Genomic DNA, 17,488 nt, shown 5'->3' on the forward strand with positions numbered 1-17,488 from the left:
GCACTCTTTCTAGCGATCACTCTTTTATTGGATAAAATTAATGTATATCTCACCACTTTATGTGAGTTCTATTTCCAAAGTGTAGATCCTACATTGATTTCACCCAATAAAAAAAGTGAGTGATATAGAGAGTGATCAAAAGAGACTGTTGCTAGCATTCCTCTTAAAAAAATAAGATGTGTTATTTGAACAATAATTTCCACAATAACTTTTGGAACAAGCATAGATTTACAAATAAAAGCAGACAACGATACGAAAACCAAAATAATAGAGAGATAAAGTAAAACAACAACAAATGTATCATTTATAGTGCTAGAAAGACAATTATTTACAACAGCAAATGCATTTCTATCACTATTAAACGACATTTATAGTGTTATAATGATTATTTGTGATGATTAAACGTAACGTGTTGACACCCTGGAGTTTTTAAAAGACAGTATTTTGATCCAAGTCAACAACTTAACGGCTACATCAGCATTAGTTATACAGAGACTGATACCAGGGATAACGGTGAAGTAATTTATCAACTAAAATGACTTATTTATTTGAAACTTTTGAAACTTAAAAGACTAATTTTGGAATTCTGTCAAACTAAAAGGACCTAATTGAAACTTTCGAAACTTGAAAGACTAACTTGGAAATTATGTCAAACTAAAAGGACCAAAAGTGATATTTGACCTATTTTTTAATGTGGAACTTCAATATAATAATAAAATTAGAGAGTTTCTATATATTTGTCTCATAGTAAAAATCTTCAGACTTTGCAAAAAAATCTTCAAACTTTGTGTGCTTCTATAAAATAAAGGTGAAAAAGAATTTAATAATGTTAAACCATATAAAAAAGTAGAATCAATCCCCAAATCTACTAACAAATATATAACTTGATATTACTCAAGCCATCAATGTACAAGCAACAACTTAGCCTTATTACGAGGATGCAACAACTTGAAAAAGAAAATATATGAAAATTGAAAATTTGTCTTTTAACTATTTTGTCCAAAAAAAAATTATAATACTAAAGTATCCCTTATATCACTAATTAGTAATTATTGTTGTAAAAAAGAAAAGTTGGGGCTTTAGTCCAAATAAAAAAATCCGCACTGCTAATTTACACTTTCGTGACTTTAAATGAGTATAAAAATTAACAACTTCAAATATATACATAGAGCTAGTTTATGAATCAAATGTGTTGAATTATGCTTAATTCAAATTCATCTATTGTATTTAATGAACTTAATTTTCAACTAATTTGATTTATAAACCAAGATCAACAAATTAACCACTGAATTAAATCTTTAATTATTTTTATTATTAACTAATATAAGATAGCTAACTGAAAAAAGATATTTTACCCGTGATTTAAAAATTATAAGATACTTTTACATATTTATTCCATCATATTTCATTGCTCAGATGTTTATGTAAAAATTTAAGAAGTTATTCATAAACATATCTAAATAATGAGATTTAGTTCCTTAAAAAAAAAATGAGATTTAGTATAATGTTTGTGTTAAAAAGTACATTATCGATGCTAAGAGTGTTCACCTCTTTTTTTCTCAATAAGGTTGACACCGAAATCATTTTCAATCATTCGCAACATGTTAAACTTCATTAAAAAAAACAAGAAGGGAAAATGAACAAATAAAAATGAGGTATAACCAAACCCTTAAAACAAAAAGCATTATTTGATTTTATAGTAAGAATTATATATATAATCTTTAATTTTATAGTAAGAATTATATATATAATCGATTCCGTATGAATTCCTTGTTAATAAAAATTGGTGGTAAATCCTACTACTTTTTTTGGTGATAAATCCTACTACTTAAAATCTTTTTTTGGTGATAAATCCTACTACTTAAAATTTATAGTAGTACTAAAATTGGCCAATTTATAAGCACATCCATTCTCTTCATGATAAATACGGGATATAAATATATATTTTATTAGTGAGAATGAGACAATATTTCCACTTATTTTTGAACTTCCAAGGGATCAAATCATTGACTGATCAAAAGCATAGACCTCTATAAGTTAATCATTATCAAGCCAAAGTTGAACAACCAAGACACCATGAAAATCAGCATGCATGTATAATGAATAGGAGTAATTATTACAAGGAAGGAAGCAAAACAACTCGTAAAAGTGGTAAAACTACCTCGAAAAATACCACTAAGTTGTCTGCTTTAGAACGAGGATGAGTAGGTAGGAGATAAGGGATAATTTGATGCACACTTGCTGGAAGAAAATGGACTATGGGTTGAACTTTCTTGTTCTCGTGAAAATTAAATCAGGCTAAGTTTGGATTGATAAAATAGAATGGAGTTGAATGAAATCGAGTTGTACTAAGCAAGATTATATTGGTTGGATTTAAAAATTAATTAATCAATTAATAGAATTATATGAAAGATGTTGAAATCCATTCCATCTTCTTCCCTTAATTTCCATTCCTTCTAATTTAGGAGATATGCAATAGAATGAGATATCTTAATTAAATAATAACTAGTCTTTTGACCAGAAATTAAAGTTCAGTAAAAAAAAAAATAGTAATAAAAGCTCATCCCGATTCTATTTATAATTCTGTTAAAATAGTAATAAAAAGCTCATCCCGATTCTATTTATAATTCTGTTAGAAAGTTGAAGAATAAAACATTTGCTGCAGTATAACACTTGAACAAAGCATTTCATTCCCAAGTTTCCTGCAATTCAAAAATTTGCTAGCTTTCCTTTGTAAACAAAATAAATAAATTTGTTTGTCTCTTACATTTTCTTCCACTCAAGTGATTTTCCTTCCTAACTACAGTCAATTGTGGAATATGTGCTTTAGAACTACCTCTTGAGGACACCAACACTGCATTAGACTTCTTTCTTTGGTTTTTAGTTTTCTGCTGCGTTGTTCAGCATGAATGAGCCATCAACTAATTTGGGAATAGTTAGTCATCCACATAAACTTTTCTTGCTATTTCCTAGTTTCATGCCAATTCAAAATGATGATGTCTCATACAATGACTATGCTATACACGAATTCACATAAAGAACCAAATTGATTCCTGATTAAGACACTCCGCATTTTCTTTCCACAAATTAAACTTTCATAAACAAATGGACATTTTCCATATCTCTAGAAAGTAGAAACACGTCATAATTTTCCCATCCTATTGCCTCAATGGTCGTTTTCAAAATTCTATCTAACTTAACATCCTATTACAAACAACTTCATAATCAGTTGCATTGTCCATGAAATGCAAGTGAATCTCTGTCACATATCACATGATGGTTGCTTCCAATACCACAATTTGATGACAAAGTTAAGTTATCCATGACAGTGACAGAGTCAACGATGAAACAAAAGCAAATAGATTTTCATGGTTGAAGAGATTGAAGATGGGCCACGCAATTAGCATTCAAGTAGGTTACTTGCCAATAGTTTTCTCACAAGCAAACAAAACCATATTAACATGCATGCATATATACAAAATCACAAAGATAATAAAAAGTTTCAACACTTTTGATCACCGTAACAACATATAAGCCATTTTCAACACTTTCTTACACCTAAACAGACATATATGCCATTTTTCTTTGCATTACTTATATAGCATGATCCTAGTATTTACAGACCAAGTGATACTTCAAAAGAAAGAAGTTATGTACATTATGTATCTAATCTTCAATATTATATTTTGGCTGAGATCTTTGTTTCACTTCTGCAGGCCTTTCTTTCACTGTAGGCAAACGGTTCTACTGAGAATGAATCCCCTCGTGAGATTTTACATGAGAGGGAAAAGTGTGATCTTACACCAATGAAGAAGAGAGTTAAAAACTAGGCGATGCTCCATTTCGGATCAATTTAACGCTTCCCGCAAATCAACATGACTAAATCCATCACTACAAACAACTTTTCAGCTACAAATCAAAGGTTCTTCATTACAATTTCAATTTAAATCCTCGGGACAAGAAGTCATCCCTGTAAGAAAAATACACGCATCTCATAGAAGTAAGCTCAGCAACATCACAAAAGAATAGTGATAAAAAAATAAATATTTTGAAAGGACTTGTACATAGATTTTGAGTAATTTCATTGCAGGCAAATTTCTACCCAACAATGTTCTTATCCACATAGATACCACGACAGGGTTGAATAGTCTCAACATTCCGAAATAAGTTTGACAAAATAATTATTTCATAGCAAGGATTTCACAACTAATGAAGGAAAAAAAGACCAACTCATACCAATATTATTTAATTAACATACTTCTAAAGCAAAGGAATCCTGCAAATCCTTTGGTTTAACTTGATATTTTTTACTCGAGAGGAGGGTGGAGTTTAGCTAGTCACTGGGTCAACTCATAAACCTACACATAGCATATGTTGTAGTTGTCTTTTGAAATCCAGCACACACACACAATGTCAAATACATATACATAAACAAAGGTAGAGACTTCAAAATAATTAGAGAATCATTGTCATATAATAAGAATTCAATTTGACCTTTTAACAGAGTTTAACTAGATATATCATATGATCGGTCCATTGAATTGATAATCAATAAGAAGTACCTTCTCTTGCTTGTGCGATTCTCCTTCCTAGGGAAGGAAGGTGATACAAGACTTCCAACACAAATCATGGCTTGATCGAAATTAGGAATTCCTTGAACACAACTAACTTGTTCACTCTTGAGATCATACCAAAACAGCTTCTCAGGATCTACTTGCAACAGAACCATACCTCCATCGCTCGAATAAGCTAAAAGCCTCAAAGCTTTCAAAGGTAAGGTGAAACACGATTCTGCCAAAGTAAAAAGTTTACACCAGCTATCTCTACATCCATATTCTTTCATCAGCCAAACATCAATTTTAACAGTTTGATAATTCACAGTCATACAAAGGCACCCTTCCAGAACCGCAACACCAATTTCAAAACTCTCACTATTCACTTCTTCACCAATTTCAGGAAAAGGAACCTCATTGAAAATCTCATGTGTTAGGTTAAACGCAACAATTACACGAGGTTTCAACGGATCAAGTTTCTCCGTCATTATCCAGTGAAGAGAATTCTCAACAAAAACCCCCATTGTTTGAGCATAGTAAAGAGTGTAAGGCATGGTAGGAAGTTCTTTCCACGAGTTTGTTTTCGAGCTGAAGAGTCTCGCATGTGATTCAGAAGTAGATTGTTGTATCTCGACGAAACAGAAGATTGTGAGGAGTTTGTAATCATCAGTTAATGGATCAAAACCGAAGCCGTAAACGCAAAAGTCGGCGTAGATGTTGTTAGGTTCAGAATGTTGAGGGGTAGGAATAGGGAGGGAAGGGATAATGCGATGTTTACAGATGGTAGGGTTCCAGAAAGCGATTTCACCATCGGAGAAGAGGCAGAGAAGGCCGTTACATGATCCGACCAGAGAGATGAAGTTGTTGGAGCCTTTGAAAGGAGGATTGAGTTTAACGGCGGTAGTTAGGTTAGAGAAATCGTTGATTTGGTAGAAATCAGAGTTGTGTCGAAGGATTAAGGAACGATTGAAGGAATTATGGAGGTGAAGCTTGATGAAGCTGTGGGAATCGATTAGAGATTGAAGTGATTTTGAGGTTGAACGGAATCGGAGGAGGGATTGTACCGGTAACAGAGAGAGGATTCCGGTGAGTATCTCCGGCGGAAGATCCGTCATTGGAGCTTGGAAGTTAGGTTCTAGCTAGGGTTTAGAGTTTTTCATTTCTTCCTTTCTTTGTACTGCCACCCAATTGCATCCCATCTGTCATTCTTTTCCCGCCCTTTTTATTTTTTACTTTTTTTTTTGTCAAACTTTTTTGAGAATTGCTTAATACACATTCAATAAGGCTGAGAAACACTAGTACTTTACGAAAATGCCCTTCGGCAGTTAATTGCCGAAGTTTAAAAAAACCGGCTGCAGTTAACTACCGAGGAAAACTTCGGTAGTTAACTGCCGAGGAAACACTTCAAACCTTAATTTTTATTTTTATTTTTTACAAAAAACTTATATTGTCATTATTAATATTTATTGATTCTAATATTATTTAATTCATTGTGATTTTATGAGGAAACATAATCAACACTCTTTTAATATTTTGGATTGCATTAAAGAATTAACCAAGAAAGTTATGATTTTCTTTTTCTCTTTTAAAAAATAATACTCGATTTTATCAATCAACGCTGTATATCTTTTCTGATTTAAATCATTAATTAAAAAATAATTAAATCACGTACAAATAAAAACATGAACCATAGTAATAAATTTTTACTTGGTAAAGAGCATTTTCCTAGTAAATAATATTAAAATAAATTTTTATTGGTACGTGATTTAATTGTTTACTAGGAACAGTGCTACAACGAATAATAATAATAATTATTATTATTATTTCTTAATTGTTTTTATTTAACCACGAACAGTGATTTAAATATGGTTCATGTTTACTAGGAACAGTGCTACAACCAATAATAATAATAATAATAATTGTTTCTTAATTAGGAACAGTGATTTGTGCGTGATTTAATTGTTTTTTAATTAATTATTTAAATCAGCAAAGATATACAGCTTTGATTGATAAAATCGAGTATTATTTTTTTGAGTGAAATTTTGATTTCATTACACAATTAAAGTGCTTTTATTGTTGCTTCTTTTTAAAAAAGAAAAAGAAAATCATAACTTTCTTGTTTAATTCTTTAATATAATCCAAAACATTAAAAGAGTGTTGATTATGTTTCCTCATAAAATCACAATGAATTAAATAGTATTAGAATCAAATAAATATTAATAATGACAATATAATTTTTTTGTGAAAAATAAAATAAAATTAAGGTTTGAAGTTTCCTCGGCAGTTAACTACCGAAGTTTTCCTCGGTAGTTAACTGCAACCGATTTTTTCAAACTTCGACAGTTAACTGCCGAAGGGCATTTTCGTAAAGTACTAGTGTTTCTCAGCCTTATTAATTGTGTATTCAGCAATTCTCAACTTTTTTTATAAAACACTACTACAACTTATTTTATATATTATTTCTTTTCTCTTTCTTTTTTTTATTACATTTTATTCACTTTTATTGCTAATTAAAATAAATTTATCTAACAAAAAAATTATCAAAAAGAAAATTCTTTCTTTTGTTTTTAGGATAAAAATTAGAAGTGCAAATTATTTATTTTTAGGAGTAGTTTCGGTAGATACTTTTAACTGTTGTGAAATATATACATTTTGAAATTGTTCTTATTGGTGGTGGTGTATTTAATCAGGAAAAACGTTGACGATGATAAGTGAAATTGTTCTTGTGGGGAGGGATGGCAATTAGACCAAGGCCCGATGGACACCCGCAAAAAATACCCGCAATGGATAGGGTAAAACCCCGCTTTCATAGATATGGGCATGGCTCCGGGTAATTACCTGCAAACTTAAAAGGGTACGGGCACGGGTATGGGCACTATACTACCCAGCTCCGCAACCCACATATATGTTTTTATATAATATAATAAATAATTTATATATTAATTAATTAATTAATTTACCTAACTATTTAAGCTTAAACTTAAACCTAAAAATTGCTTATTACAGTAACCTAAACCTAGCCTCTTGTTGCGTTGAATCTCTGCCGTCTGCCTGCCCTTCGTTGCTTTTTGTTATCCATCTCTTATGCTTACAGGTAACCATTTCTTGAATCTCATATTTCTAAAGGGATGTCAATTGGACCCAGGCCTGATGGGTACCCGCAAAATACTACGATTCATATTTTTTTTTATTTGGTTAAGTACTACCATTCATATTATTTTATGAGTTGATTTGAAATTTTCTGGATCATAGTTGTATTTCAACTGTGGTGCTTTTTTTATTATCTTTTCAGAGTTAAACTGTGGGTAATGGGTGCGGGTATGGGCACTTAGGTGCCCATATGGTATGGGGAAGGGCACTAAAGTTGTTGCCCACGAGGGTACGGGTATTTTTTACAAACGCGGATATGGGATGGGTACTATAGTACCCTGCCCATTGGGTACCCATTGTCATCCCTACTTGTGGGCATGATGTGTTTGATTGATTAAATTGTTCTTGAGAAAAAATAAAACTAAAAATACTTATCGCAATATCTTTAGCAAACAAAATCATCGAAAGAGACGTGAGTAAACTGTCAGGGATATGGTCGAGTAAGTGTGTGTTTGGGAAGGCTTTTGGAAGCTAAAAACCACTTTCCAATGCACTATTCACACTTCCCAATGCATAAAAAACGTGAAAAAGTAGAAGCTCCAATTTGGAGCTTTAGCCAAAACGTGGTTTAAGCTCCCCCCACCACTATACCAAACAGGCACTAAATCATCGAAATATCTTTAGCAAACAAAATCAATTTGTTTAAAAATGAAAAGTTCTTGTGTAACATTAATAGTGGCAGGCAGATAGAGTCATATCCTTAATTTGAGAGCTTCAAGAGTCATTAATATATTGAAGAACACGGAGAAAGCTTGAATGATCAAAAGTAGTAGTGATCCTCTCCATTTCTTAAAAGAAACTGCAATGTCTATTACTATAGTTATAGTTTTAGTGTAAGTTAGCAACCATGCCATGCAAAAACACGTGAGTCACTTATCATGCATTTTAATGTAACCATTTATATTTATCCAATGGTTGAAAATCATTCCTCCTACACTCACATAAAATCTTATCCTCAATTGATACAGCTTATATACGTTTTTCCAACTTTTTCATTCTAAAAAAAGTTTACTATGAAAACCGATGATACAAGTACTAAGGTAATAAATATATTTTCGTTATGTTAGACCATTGCACCAAGAATTAATCAATTCCTGGCTGCAAGAGCAATGTCTGGCCAAGATTAGTGGGGTTCATTCATTATACATGGGTATGATTTTGTTATGATTAAAAAAAAATCACTTTTGCAAAAAAAGGAAAGAGAGCAGTAGTTTTCAAGTAAAAAACACCAACACAAAATAATTTCTACCCTTTAGATTGAATTACATAGATGAATAGGATTTGGCGTCCAAGTTTAATTTGACACCAAGGTGCCATTTGATCCTATCTCCTTTAGATAACAAGGCTGATATTTAGATCTGTTATCTTATTTGCTGCGCCTCTTCATCTGACAACATTCCTTGGTGCAGTGAGCACAAATACAAATGATGTCCAAGGTAAAAGTTGTTTGCTACACAGAAATTTCAATGTGTACCAACCTGATTTTCAGTAGCTACTAACAATGCCATATTGGCACGTGTACGATATCCAACCGTGTGCTTAATAACTGCTTATGTGCATACAAGACATGAAAAGGGTTGGTGATTAACACGGGATACAAAATGGTACAACAGAAACGTCCCTAGTGAAGGTTTTCTAGATGAGTGGTAACTAAATGAATGCACAATCGTACATTATGTCAGTATGTGTCATCTTCATTTGGTTATGATGTGTACTCCGCATTTATTTTGACATAATCATAGCTTAAATCACAGCCCCATGCTTGTCCATGGCCTGGTCCATTGCCTGTTAGTAGGAAAACGGATATATCAATAATAAACATGACCATATTAGGAGGACAAAAAAGACATTCACAGCCCATGCTTATAAATTCAAGACAGTTCAAAAGAGGGAAAACCAGTGAACTGTGGGTTACAGACTAACCAATAGATATCTGAATTCTAACTGTGCCGTGAGTCTCCCCAGCCTTTCTCAGATAACTACTAGCCTCACCCCTGCAACAGTTCGCAAACTTTATAATATAGATAGACGGACAATAGCATAAGGTATAAACGGAAAAGCATGTCAAAAGCTTCTTTAGTTTAATTCTCTAGCTTTCCCTAGTTAATATGGCGATGTGTAGTAAAACCAGCCACCAATTCATTAGACAATAAACAGTACATATAAATAGCTGCAAGTAATGGTAGAACCTAAGCTGTATGGATAGAGGACACTTGCATAAATTTTTTCATAAGAATGTACCATACTACCGGATAGTTAGATGGATCAACATATTGTATGATCAGGCGACTGTTAGGCAGAAGAGTCAACATAGCATAGCAATTACAATACAATTTTAAGCAAGATTTTTTATTTTGACAGGTAGAAAAATGACATAGACTATGCTCTTTGGGGAAAATGAAAATAAGTAGCTGAAATAATTGAATAGTGCTAAAAATTAACATGATAATGTATGTTTTCAATCTTGAGCTTTTAATTTTATGGACCTACATAATTTGACTAAACAATTTATGTTTAATTAAACAATTTCCTTTATACAATTTATATTGTCCCCGGATTTTTTATTATACACCTTATTGTATTGATTCTTTAATCTCTAATGAATGCTATCAGGTCAAAAAAGTTAACAGTTTCCTTTATGCGCAATAGTAATGGTAAAGTGATACCGTTCCCCAGCATCAATAACTGTACATTTACTGACTGGTATTTAAGATAAGTATTTTGTTAGTGTCAGACTTGTTAAAGATTTGCTTAGAACAATTAACAGTAGGCAAACGCATCAGAGAAATTTGCTAGTTTAACAGATGCATGCAATATCTTATTAAAAAAAAACATATGCAAGTAAAATAACAAAAACATTACTCTTACCGGTCAAACGATTGTGGTTCCCCACCATCCATTAGTAACGTATCCCCCAGTTCCACCCTAAGTAAATTTTGGTTAAAAGAAACCCCCGAGTAACCAGCTGCAGCAGCAATGCGTCCCCAATTGGGGTCTCTACCATATACAGCAGCCTGATGATCATTGTGTTAGAAGATAGGACTTGGCCAGATTCAAACAACATAAAATTATTCAGTTTAACTATCTTACCTTTACAAGTGAAGATGATGCAACTGAACGAGCAACCTTTGCAGCTTCAGCCTCACTATTTGCACCAGTCACACTGACCTACAAAGTGAAGACGGAGTTTGGTTAAAAAATACAATATAAAGCAGAATTGAGCCCACGCTTTCACTAATCAATTCATCATTAATAAAACGTCAAAATCCATATAAACACAATATAACTGTCACTAGGATTCGTTTACAATGATTTTTCTACCACATAGAGAGAGAGAGAGAGAGAGAGAGAGAGAGAGAGAGCGAAAACAGCTAAAATGAAAATGCAGTGAAGATAATGATGGAGAAAAAAATAAAAAGTAGAGAAAGATGAGTAATTAATTATTTAAATTAATTTGATTGAATATATGCAGTTAAACCTTGTATTTATATTTGGTTAATTAACAAAAATCTGAATAGATGAGGAACATTTGAAAGAAGTGTGAGATGAAAGCAATATCAGGTTCACTTTTAGATATTTTCAGTCATGATTCATGCCCAAGGAGCGTGGAGGATTACTATTGCAGGTATAAAACAAACCTCAATGAGGCACGTCGCTCCTTCTCCATCCCAAGCTATAGATTTGGCAAGACCTTGCATTACCTGGAAAGGACAAGTAAATAAAAAATTCACATTTATTGAATGAAGAGCACTTCTTAATGATAAATTTCATGTCTCAACGAAATCACAAGACAAGATCTAAGGAAAAAGAGGATGACAAAAAGGAAATCTCAAGCATCTTTTATTTTTATTTTTTGCAAGAAAAGGAGGAGTTAAGCATGAAAATTTATCATCATGTCCACTATTTTAACATTCAAAAAGCTCACAACTGCATGCTGGCCCCAAAACCACACCTTAATAACATGCCAAAATGTACTATAACAATAGCTCCAGCATAGGTTATAGAACTTTATTAACTTTCTAGTTTTGCAAGAGCTACTAAGCCTCCACAAGAATTGAAGTACATCAGTATATTATTCTGTTCAACAGGAAAGAATGAATATGATATGACAAAATAATTATGGAAATTGTAAAGGGTTGACATTACCGCATCTAGGCATGCCTGAAGTTGAATTGCCTCATCACTGTCTAGAGAAGAAATGCAGCTTAGCCCAGACAGCCCACTGGCCAAAGCAATAACAGTATCATTGGTACTAGTATCTCCATCTACCTGGAGCAAGATGATGCAAAATCAATGTCAGAATCAATTATAATCCAAAATATAAATATTTTTGATGAAAAGATCGTGGCATCACATTGCACAAGCGAATGGAAGTAAAGTATCCAAATACACTTTTGACAAACAATGCTATAATTTCATTTGTGAAACTATGACAACATGTTTTTGCATTATAGTTCAAAGAGAAAAAGAATAAATTGTGTAAATTACTGTATAGACTATAGAGCACCACCACTATGCCATTAACTGAATTTGCAGTCTACAAAAAAGAATGAAATAACATACAGTTATCTGGTTGAAGCTTCGATTAACAGCAACCTGAACCATCTTTCTCCAAACGTCACTGGTTACCCCGGCATCAGTTGTTATTACCTAGCGTGGATTTAGTTAGAAAAATGGACTCGAAAATCCATATATACAAAACATGAAAGCATCAAGTAAGACATACCCCGAGCATGGTAGCCATATTTGGGTGGATCATTCCAGAACCTTTTGCCATTCCCCCAATTCTGACCTTAGTTCTTCCAACCTAACCAATACCCAAGAATAACAAGAGTTAGACAATCTCTCTTTTTTCTCACCTCTTAATAGAAATATACAATGTGAGGATGAACAAGACATAAAAGGCTTATTTAACTACCAAAACTATGGGAACTATCATAAACATCAAGGTTATTTTCCAATTGATTCAACTATCCGCCCTTGCCTTTTTTTTTGTAAACATCAACGACCTATGCAGGTCGTCTTGAATTGAAGCATTCAATTACAACTTGAAGTGAAGTGTACCGTAACCATTGCATAAAATGATAAAATTTTCTAAGACAGTCAAGTTGTTGATTAATATTTACATACATTACACAACCACTGGGTTGTTTTGTCTTTTCATATCAACAACTTGTACAAGTGAGCGGAAACCATTGCATTTTATTATTTATCCACAGGACTACACCTACCTATCCATACAAAGTGTGTTTACATATGCACACTTCTTCAGAAGACATATAAATATACATTAGTTGAATGAATATGAAACCAGCAAGCAAAGTAGGAAGAAGCAATACCAAAGACTCAATTGCCACACTCTTGCTAACAAGATCTGTTGTGGTGATTGCCACTGCTGCAGAATCTGCCCTGTATGCAGACAAATAAGCTTTAAAGAAGAAATGAATGAACCGAAGATTGAAAAGTAGAAAAAAGTTTTGGTGGGAGCTTAACATTTTTCAATAAATAAGAAACTAAACTGGTGAAAGTAAGGCTCAGAAAAAGCTATAAACTTTGTGAACACAATGTTCATATAATAATAACACACAAAAAAAAACTTCATATGATTGCATCTCATTTCACTTATAAAAAATGAAAGCAAAATATTCATAAATGCAGGAATTACCCCTCATCTGAAGAAGTTAGTGAATTCACTAGTAAGGGAAGTGAGTTTAAAAGTGCCCCCTGCAAACAAAATGACAAATATAAAACTTACGGAAAAAAAAAACAGTAATTAAACAACTAAGCTTGTTTGAATATTTCTCAAGTGGCTTGTCAATGGAATCAGAGGATACAAGCACATATATACAACTCAGTGAGCAGAATCTTTGCATATACCTTCTTTATTCTTTGACCAATTACACCAGTGGATTCAATTAATACTTCTTCGGGTTTCACTCCCAGTAGCTGAAATTATGAACATTTCTAGTAAGGATTGCACAAACCCTTTCAACATGGAGCACTATAAGGAAGATCAGTTAAACCCAATAAAATAGTACATACCTTTGCGAGGCTTTCCACACATTCTATCATATCGCGGTAACCTGCTTCACCCTGGAGATAAGAAAGGACCCAATCAAAAAATATTTACTTAATTTCAGCTAAGAAAAATTAAACATGTTAAATGATCTAAGTTATTACAAGACATTCGTCAAACTAAAGAAACTACAGTAAATCTACACTCCAGTAGACTGTATGCTGATTATTACTCAAAGCCCACATGCACATGAAATAGGAAGAGATTCAGTTGCCTACCGTAGCTGCATTTGCTTGACCTGCATTAGTTAACACAGCACGTGCCTGACAAATTGCAAAAATTGATTTATCAGCAGTTAAATCATGCAATGCATTCAGTACAAGCTCGGTTCTATCTTGATGAAAAGGCAAGGAACACAAGTTCTCTTACAGTGTTTGAAATGTCTAGCGTGCTTTTGCAGTATAACACAGGAGCAGCAGCAACCACATTAGTCGTGAATGACCCTGAAAGAAATCTGGTCACATAAAGTGCTTGCCAGACCCAAAATTTAAAATTGTGATGTACAGGAAGGTGAAAGCTAACCTGCGGATATGGCATCAACATCACATGTGACAAGTGCAAGATCAGGCTTTTCTCCTACAGCGCGCAACCCTCCATATATTCCCGCAGCTTTGAAACCCTCTGCAGCAGTAACTCCACCTGGAATCTGAGAAGTTCAAAATCAAACATTCAGACACTAAAAAACAGAGCTGAACATTCTGGACTTCCATTTAACATATTCAAATAAGATGTCATATCAGTAAAGAAGTAATGTTGATATGAAATGTTAGAGGTGTTCTGTCTAGTCAATAGCAGCCACTATAGTGGCGTTGCACAGCATAGCAGCCCATAGGCTCCCATGCAAAACCTCATTGTGCTGCACTTTTTAGTGGCAGTAGCTACAGTGAAGAAACTGTAAAGGCCCCGATATGCACGTATCTAATTTCCTGTTTTTTTTTTTCCTTTCACTATTTGGTCATTTCACACCTAAAACTTATTTGCTTTTTGCATTGGGTTTGAATATCAGTAACAATGAACTTTGATTATTGGCTATGAATACGTCTTTAATTTTGTGTATTCTTCTATTTTTAAGCTTTTATATGTATATGGTACTATAGAATCTTTTTTCTTGCATTGTATCCCTAAACTTTGAAATAGCGGATCTACCACTACTGTTGTTTTCTAATGGTTGGCCACTATCCACCATAGACTACACTGGTTGTGTTACACTTGTGCAAAATACATTGAACTTCAAATAAGCATTACATTCACACAGCAGTCTAGTAGTTTTATATTTATTTTCACTCACAGTGTCCTACAAAAAATAGGCCCATAGATTAACCTATGTTTGGCCAGGAGGTACATAAAATTAGGGCACAATCTTCTCTATCATCTGGGGTCAAACTCGCGTAGCGGCCAAACTTGTCTCTTTAGATGAACCACATTAACCACTTGTGTCCAAAATTGTGGTTGAAGTCTAGCATCTTTTGGTCTGGCTATCAAAGTCTATAGTATTCTATTATAATTATCAAGAGTCAGATTATTGACCTATGAAGCACAAACATCCGACACGACACAAACATGTTGACATTGATGCATATATTATTTATAAAATATCTAAATTGAGAATTAAAATATATAAGTACATTACAATTGAGCAATTTGTTTCATTACCAAAAAATTCTAAAACAAGATACAAATACAATAGTCTTTAATCTTCAGTCATTGATCATTATTATAACACATTTTTAACAAGATACAAGTACAAGTGCCGGACATTGTCGTGACACGCCTAATCCAAAAGGAGTATGTGCAGTCCTAAAGAGCTATTGAAAGTTATGTCTTTTAGCTGACTTAGCTTTAGATTGAGGTTTCTCTATAAATACAACTACTGTAATCTATAAGTACATTCTGACACCATGATCAGAAGAATAACATACAAAAAGTATCTCTAAAATGTTGTTCCATTTTCTAACTAGCTTGATTTGAATTGAAAATCACAGTAATGTAAATACTAAGTTTAAACATAAAAGACGTGAAAGAAACTGAGCAAAGTAACGAAAGAAGAGGAAGGAGCAATCGAATTAGAAAATGACCTGCTTCCAAGGACCTTGGGGAAGGAAAATGGGAGCAGCAGGAATGTAAGTAGAAGCTTGATTCTCCGTAGTGGATACAGCGCGAATCTTCAAATTGCGTGAAGCAAACATCTGCAGAGAAAGAAGATAAAGTGAAGATTGTGACGAAAAAAACGAAGTAATGAGAAGATTAAGAGTTGAAAAGTACCGTTGACTTTGAATTTGGGGAAGTTGTTGTTGAGAAGTGAAAATGGAGAGAAACGTTGTGAGGAATACAAGAATACATTTCTCAGACTGTGTTCTAGGGTTGGAATTTGAAATGAAATATGCTGCGATCAACACAGTGAGAGTGTCGTGATTGATGACAAGTTGATACGGATACTGTAGCAGCTCCGCACTAAATTGCCCAAAATTCCATTTCCTAGCTTACAGCTTGTTAAAATTAGCTTATAAGCTGCCTGTGAGCTTAGTGCTTGTTAAAATTTGATGGCCGCTGTTTGTTGTTTCTTTTGTTGCAGAAATGTCTATTTGTTTAATCCTCCCTCCGGTTCTTATTATAAAAAAAGTTGAGAATCGTTGTTCCCACATTTAATAAGACTGAGACACACGAATAAAATACGTTTTTACCCTCTTGGCAGTTAACTTTCGAAGAATTCAATAACCGACTGCAGTTAACTTCCGATGACAACCTCGGTAGTTAACTGCAGAGGATTTTTGCTACAAATTTGGCAGAAGTTCTCTCATCCATTATTCATCTCATCTCATCTTCCAAAATTTCAAATCTCTCTAAAAAACACAACCAAATTTATTCAACAAAATCACAAGTAAGTAATTATAATGTTATTAACTAACATTTTAGTTATTATAAATGTTTTTATTTGTTAGTTTTTGAGTAGATTTATAATTTTTTAGTTTTTGAGTAGATTTACATTTTATAATTAATTTTTAGAGTAGATGTTAGTTGATTGATGTTGTTAAAATATTTGCATGATGTTTATGTTATAATTTAGAATTTAAGGGTTATTTATTATTTTGGTGTTTTATATTTATTTTTTTATTTTAGTTTTTAATTAGATTTACATGTTATAAATCATTTTTAGATTAGATGTTAGTTGATTTAGTTAAAATGTTTGCATGATGATTATGTTATAGTTTAAAATTTTAGGGTTATATTTTAATTTGGTGTTTTATATTTATTTTTTTATTTTAGTAAGAGTATATGACTTATTTTAAGAGTAAATATAAGTTGAATAATTTTGTTATATTTTACGTTATAACAAAAAAGTTTATGTTAAACATAAGTTGAATGATTTATGTTATAGTATATGATTATTTTTTATTTTATTTTAGTAAGAGTATATGATTTATAATTTCAGAGTTATTTTTATGATTTTTAGAGTCTATGTATAATTTGCACATCAAGTCTTTGATGAAATGTTTGAATGAGTTTTTCATCGATTTTTTTTAATTTCTTATTGTGTAGATTTGAAACAATGGCCGGGTGGATCGACGTTCATGCACAATTCAACGGCGGAGAACCTCAGAGGTTGAATGTTCGGTGTCTTGGTGTAACATTAAGAGGTCTCAAGGATGAACTGACTGAATTCAACCAAGGAGTCAACCCCAGAGACACAAGGAGGGTGGAACACGTTCGG

At 32.8% G+C, this 17,488-nt stretch overlaps 2 protein-coding genes across 2 annotated transcripts; both read right to left on the minus strand.

The window, feature by feature from the left end:
* Window positions 1-3,493: 3,493 nt before the first annotated feature.
* Window positions 3,494-5,743, minus strand: LOC25484109 (F-box protein CPR1). Its single transcript, XM_013612874.3, has 2 exons — window positions 4,563-5,743; window positions 3,494-3,970 (listed from the first exon to the last, which is right to left on the minus strand). The coding sequence occupies exons 1-2, from the start codon at window positions 5,666-5,668 to the stop codon at window positions 3,931-3,933; spliced, it is 1,146 nt and encodes a 381-aa protein (XP_013468328.1). The 5' UTR covers window positions 5,669-5,743; the 3' UTR covers window positions 3,494-3,930.
* A 3,171-nt stretch (window positions 5,744-8,914) lies between these two features.
* Window positions 8,915-16,350, minus strand: LOC25484110 (arginine biosynthesis bifunctional protein ArgJ, chloroplastic). The gene is made up of 17 exons (XM_013612875.3): window positions 16,042-16,350; window positions 15,855-15,965; window positions 14,302-14,425; window positions 14,149-14,222; window positions 13,998-14,042; window positions 13,746-13,796; window positions 13,581-13,649; window positions 13,369-13,427; window positions 13,043-13,112; window positions 12,430-12,510; window positions 12,267-12,353; window positions 11,850-11,972; window positions 11,342-11,404; window positions 10,794-10,871; window positions 10,572-10,717; window positions 9,627-9,697; window positions 8,915-9,488 (listed from the first exon to the last, which is right to left on the minus strand). The coding sequence occupies exons 1-17, from the start codon at window positions 16,117-16,119 to the stop codon at window positions 9,406-9,408; spliced, it is 1,413 nt and encodes a 470-aa protein (XP_013468329.1). The 5' UTR covers window positions 16,120-16,350; the 3' UTR covers window positions 8,915-9,405.
* Window positions 16,351-17,488: the final 1,138 nt, after the last annotated feature.

This window comes from Medicago truncatula, chromosome 1 (genome assembly GCF_003473485.1).
Source record: "Medicago truncatula cultivar Jemalong A17 chromosome 1, MtrunA17r5.0-ANR, whole genome shotgun sequence".
Classification (NCBI taxonomy): domain Eukaryota; kingdom Viridiplantae; phylum Streptophyta; class Magnoliopsida; order Fabales; family Fabaceae; genus Medicago; species Medicago truncatula.